Source organism: Polyodon spathula, chromosome 1 (genome assembly GCF_017654505.1).
Source record: "Polyodon spathula isolate WHYD16114869_AA chromosome 1, ASM1765450v1, whole genome shotgun sequence".
Taxonomy (NCBI): domain Eukaryota; kingdom Metazoa; phylum Chordata; class Actinopteri; order Acipenseriformes; family Polyodontidae; genus Polyodon; species Polyodon spathula.
The window spans coordinates 67,886,817-67,893,003 of record NC_054534.1 but is presented as its reverse complement, the minus strand read 5'-3'; the positions used below and the strand labels follow the sequence as shown (position 1 = coordinate 67,893,003).

The window sequence follows — 6,187 nt, the reverse complement described above, 5'->3', positions numbered from 1 at the left end:
GCTTACACCCCAATACTTCACAAATAATTTTATTTAGAACAGAACTAAACCTATCAAGGAGTGTTTTTAAGGGGTTTAGTCCTTGGTGCATTGTACCAGACTCATCTCAAGTGATTCTGAATTTTACAAATGAATTGTGAAGTGGGGCATCCATATGTGTCTTTACTATAGCAGGGGATAGGAAGAGGGATCTTCTTAAGAGTTGCTGTTTATCACTCTGGGCAGGTATAGCGCCATCTGCTGCAGTGGAAAAATAGTTTGTTTTTCCATCGTGATGCAATCTTCCACTGCAGAAAGACACTGTGTTGCCAATTGTGGGAAAGATAAGCTGCCAAGGATTGCTGAAGTTGTGGGCTGCTGTGCAGGAGCGAAGCTGTGGCCATCAATGAAAGGGGAGTATGAGCAACCCAAACAAATCTTACTGCTTTATTGCTTGACTTACACTTTTTGACAAAACAGAAAGGATTTCTGTCAGGCTTCCAAACAGTTAAGTAGGATTATTGGCATGGAAACAGACTGACTCATGTTGGAGGGGTAGTGGTACATTAGCGTTATCAGTATTAAATATAATACAGAGACAGTGGGTGATTAGAATGAAGTGGCTGTGCTCCATGCAAAATATCTATTTAAGTGAATTCAATGTTTAAACGTTTTGTGTGAACAACTGTTTGGTGTTGTAAATGTCATGTACCATATATTGACAATATTAAGTACATCAGTGTACAATACATCAAGACACTGTTTGTACATTGGAGGCAGGATGCAGCAGAGTTCACTAATTCTTTAAGTTATTCTCAGTGTTAACTTGAGAAGGTTAACAACTTGGTAAAGCCTCTTTTACACTGGTGCTCCTTCTGGTTACTCGGGTCACCATCCCGCGTAGTGCGAAACCACATACCCGGCTCGGCAGCGACCCACTTCAGGATGTGGGTTTGACGTGGCTCAAGTGAGACAAAATGTATGATGGGCGTTCATAAGCGGACAAAGTAACAAACAGCCACGTCTGAGTGAAGGTTTAACCTGTGTTTGTTCTCTTTAGCCATATTTTTTGTTGATTGAGATACACCATGAGCCAGATTGCAGTAGGGATGAAGAAACATTTGCTAATCAGCATGTGGGCCAACGATTCAATCTTGAGAAGCTGAACAGATAGAAGGGTGGTGAACATTGCTGCTTCCGGGGCATGCGTACACACATTGTGTACTTGCTTCTGTCACCCAGGCTGACCCTGCTTCAAAAAGCAGTATGAAATCACATCGCCAACTTGCATAACACCGGGTCACGACCTGGGTAGAGCACGCAAGCTTGAAAGAGGCTTAAGAAGCATGTGATAAAGTTTTACTGCACTATCTGACCACTCTTAGGAATGGTAAAAAGCAGGGGTGTCCAATCCTAGTCCTGGAGGGCCGTTGTGATTTACGTTCCAAGTGTGTCCTAAATGACTTACTTGGACCAATTCTGACCAATTATTGCGTTAAGTAAGTAATTTAGGGCACAGTTGGAATAAAAAACCAGGAGGGACACCGGCATTGGCCACCCCTGGTATAAAGGAATAAAGTATTGCCTGAGCAATACAAGACCCAGAGCAGTTAGCTGTTTTAAATTGTTCCCTACCGAGCCACAGCACTGGCCTGACCCAGTCCTAAACCAATGCTGATCAGCATGTGTTCCTCTCAGTTGGACAGTTCGAGATGATATCAGTTTAACAGTAATCACATGGACATTTCTTTTGGAAAGTGGCTGAACAAGTAAATATTAAAGCTGTGATGATATATATAGTTTAATTAACACATTTTTTCTTCTAAATATTCAAGTGTTGTGCTGGTTCTTCTAGATGGCTGGTGAGACTGTATGAGTAATTAGTTGTGTTTCTTGATCCCATTAGCTGTTACAGATTTGAATCTCCATGATGTGCATGAGTCAAATACATTTAGTAATAAAATGCACTGTCTTGTGTATTGGACACCAGATTCAGATTCTTTTGGTTTAGTTGTTAAAGAATTAAATAATGACCTCTTGTTCCAGTTCCTGTTATTCTATAATTAGCATCTGTAGTAAGCAAGAATCTAAATATCTTATTGAAAAAGGGAACCTAGCTCGCCCCTCCCACCTTAAGAACACCATGTCACATTATCTATTATGTTTCCATTATCTGAACCATAAAAAATGACCTTGTAAGTCTGATGAAGGGTAGAAAGAGAAATGTGGTTAAAGATGTGTGAATATATCCGAGCCATAATGTCCATATTACTACATCCTCCAAGGCTAGACGGAATTTTGGATAAAGCTTCTTGCAGCGAACAGAGAGCCCATGAACTATATGTAGGTATTAGTAGGTACAATTGTAACATTGTACTCTATTATACTGTATTTCTATAGGGGGAAAAAAAAGCCAATTTTTTTTTTTTTTTTTTTACTGAATATAAACACCTCATTTGTAAATGTTCATGAAGCAAACTGGTTGGTTCCAAAGCTTAACAGAATGTGTTGGTTTAATAAGTAATGTTCCTTTGAAGCTTTCTCAAAAAGGAAAGCGTCATTGTCTTGTCAGTTTAACAGTGGATTGAAGCACAGTAGAAGTTAAACAATTAGGCAGGAAGTTCTGTTCCTCAAAGAAAAAATGCAACATAAAATATGCTGTTTGTTTTGTTATAATCATGTTGTAATGTCCCAAACACCTTTTAAAATTAATTTAATTTAAAATTAAATTTATGTTATTTATTTAACCTTTTTAAATGTTATTGCTCACAAAAAGGTGTTAAACTGAAAGCATTGGATGCCAACTTGTTTGTTGACATCACACAGAAAGTAGCAATGCTTGTTTGCCCAAATTGCTCTCCAGTGTTCCTTATGCCTGTTCTGGGAGAATCGCCCTTGTAAAGAGCCATCTCAGTCTCCATGCCCATCCAGGTGGTGGCTCCTCGGAAATAATACAGACAAGTGTCACAGGACCAATCTGAACGTTTGGGGTGTGCAAAGAAAACAGTGTTTTGCAGTCCCATTTCAGGTGTCATTCATTACCTTTGATTCTAATGCAATTTATACATGACCAGGCAAATGTACAAGTATCTGTACAACCAGATCGATCTGTTAGAGATATTAAGAAGGACAGATGTTAATAGCACTTTGATTTGTTTTGTGTGTTTTCAATACAAATACCTTTTGGGGGGTTTAGTTTTTTTTCCTACTAGACACCTAGCATGCAGGGCAGGGTGTCTGCAAGCAACTGAACTGGGCTGGAATGGAAAAGACTTCATATTCCATTGTTGATCTATGAAGCAATCCAGCCCTACATATAGCAATAATAAACAGGATTCTTAACAACAGTAAATTTCCCACATGAATTAAAAAAAAAAAAAACTGTGAAAGACCAAAAAACTTTACATATTTTTATTTATATAAAAATTTAAAACATATTTGATGACCTCTATAAAATACTTAAATACCCTTTGCCAACTAAGACATTAAATATTACTGTAAAAGTCTGTCCGCCAATAGCACTACATACAAATTGTATAGAAAACGTTTAGGTTTTATTTTACAATGTACAAATAATACTATTATAGAACAACTTAAAAAAAAAAAAAAAAAACTTAAATTATTATAGCAGAAACAGCTGTAACAATTAATAGCCAATCTCCTTCAATACGAGTTAAGGCATTAGCAGTATATATAACCCACTTAGTTCCAGAACATTTATTTTCACCAGCAATTTGTCAGATAAACAATAACTGGTGTTGTTTAGTTTACAGTGAGTGATTTTGATACCCCTTATCAATCTTCTTTTTTATTGCAGACCTAGAACTAGACTTAGACTCTTGGTTTTCAAATGTCAACTAGTGATTGCACATGATTAGCTAAGGTGGTTAATATTTTCTGTAACCAAACCTCCATAAATAAAACCCTATTTAAAGCTAAAAGGTGTCCACCAAATAATGAACTACGCTTACAGAACATCTGTTGTGTTTTCTCAAAGTCGTTACGACTATTGGGAGCTGACCAACCATTTTGACTTGATCAGGGAATAACTGCTGTATTTTCAAACATACCCAATGATATTAAAACACAGTAGCCCTCTTCCCCCAATAAAAAGTTTACATCCTCTTCTTTATCAAGTAGTGCCAGGAACAGGAAATATAAAATATATTTTAAAAGTCATTTAAAAAGTTTAAAACAAACAAAAAGGTAAAAAAAAAACCCTATTTTTCTGTCGATATGTATGATACAATTGTGTGTTCCTGTGCAATGGCAGCCAGTTCTTTTAAAAATTCTGCGTAGAGTACAGTTGCAAAAACAACATTCCTCATCTGGGATGGAATCTTTGGAAAGGGTGGTGCTTTCTTCAGCATGTTGCTAGGGAGCAGTTGCACATGATTTGCTCCGCTATCTTGAACCCACTGCCCGTTCTCTGCATGAAGGGGCTCCTGAACCACATCTGCAGGAGTCAGAATGTTTATTATTCTGAATACAATTATAATCAATCGTAAGTACTAAAAATAAATTGGTTTCAACATGAAGTAATTATCACAATCTGTAACTTCCGTAGCACTCAGGCAATAAGAGTAATTGTTTTTACAATGTGCGCCACTGTTTCTGAATGTGAAATAAAGCTAACCTTTGCTGTCTTCTCTCGAGAGAAAGTATTGCTGGGCTTCTGTCACCAGAGCGGGGATGTCTTTCTTGGTAGCAGCAATCTGCTCAATGTGGTTCTTTACAGCTGCAAGCACCTGGGGAATCCAAAGCATATATTTTCTCTTGTGTGTTCAAGCATGCTAGCTTCTTTACAACACTGATTTCTGGTTTCACAGGCTCTGATTATAACTAATCTTGGAATACCACAGAAGCGTTAGATAGTCCAAGATTGGTGCTAATTGAGGCTCCAGAACTTTCAAATTCAGCAATACTTCTTATAAAAGTGCACTGCTGTATGTGGGTCTGTCAGTACCCCTTATTCTCTGTTGAAGATCTTGTGATTCTCTGCCTGTACTTTTTACTTCAGCGTGCAGATATCTCTAAGACAATGCTAAGACTAAAAGCTTCTGATGACTTGACGTACAAAGAGCAGCAGTCAGACCATGTGACCTAAAGATGCAGCAATTCATCTATCGGTATGATGTTTTTGGATAAGTAGAACCTGTCATAGCTGATTCAACTGGTTCTAGGGGTTGATTGGATATGTAAAAATATTGTATCTCAGAGGGAGTCGTTATACTTCACTGTAGTTGCTTTATGAACGTCGGGGCATTATCAATACACAATGTCAGGTATATCAGCACTGCATGTACACTATACAAAGAAAATCTGGAAAAATGATTGCAAAACAAAGCAGTGTAATGCAGTATTTGGAAATTTACAAAATAGCATTTCAAAAACAGTTCTTACCATGCTTTCTCAGTCTACAGTATGCCAAAGTAATCGGACAGTTGTGGGGTTTTTTTTTGCACTGTGGTGTTAACTCGAGACAGAAACAAGAAGAAGAAAGGGCGCACACAAACTGGTTTTGGAGATTGGTGACAAAATCTTGTTTCAGCTTTTTATGGTTAAATTGGGCAGTTACGCAGCATGTCAAAAGCGAAACTGCATTCCCCAACATGTCTTTTTTAAATTTTTATATCTGCAACATAATCCATTCTGTCCTGCTAAGAGCTGAATTTCCTGTTTTAGACCCGTAATACAATGTGCGTTGATCAGTTTCCATCTGTACCGTTCAGTTGGTAGCAGCGTGTGTAAATGGCACGCGTCACAGGTCCATTGATTAATAGAGGGGTTCGTATCTTACAGGATCGGATATGACAGGTTCTACTGTATCTTGAATTAACCTTTTTTTAAAACTCAATTTCCCATACTATAGAGCTAATGAGAGGTAAGAAAACAGTGTTTAAAACTAATTTAACAGAGCCAAGTAAAACACACAGTAAGAACTTCAGGTGACAGCCTCCTAGCTTGTATAGCATACCAGGATATGACATACAACTAAAGCAAAATTACAGGAAATACATTAAGCCTCATAAATATAACAATGGTATTTAAGTAAAACAGACTGCAAAGTCTGGTTAGTTCTTCAAGCCTCCAATTTCACAGTCTAGAGTGCCTATGGCATGGGCTAAGCACTTTGATTTGTCTTAATGAAATGTGAGCTCGCAGATGACTGGAAAGCTGTTTAACAAGCGTTAAACCTGCGATAGGC

General features: G+C 37.7%; 1 protein-coding gene across 3 annotated transcripts in view; it reads right to left on the bottom strand.

Annotated features, from left to right (window-relative positions):
- Positions 1 to 3,398: 3,398 nt before the first annotated feature.
- The window catches only part of LOC121321400 (protein FAM160A1-like), a 51,915-nt gene continuing 49,126 nt past the window's right edge, over positions 3,399 to 6,187 (bottom strand). For all 3 annotated transcript variants that reach the window (XM_041260329.1, XM_041260343.1, XM_041260336.1), the window contains 2 exons: positions 4,616 to 4,727; positions 3,399 to 4,435 (listed from right to left, as the gene is read on the bottom strand). In XM_041260329.1, coding sequence (XP_041116263.1) covers positions 4,200 to 4,435; positions 4,616 to 4,727 — 348 coding nt within the window. In that variant the 3' untranslated portion in view covers positions 3,399 to 4,199. The remainder of the gene's footprint in view (positions 4,436 to 4,615; positions 4,728 to 6,187) is intronic.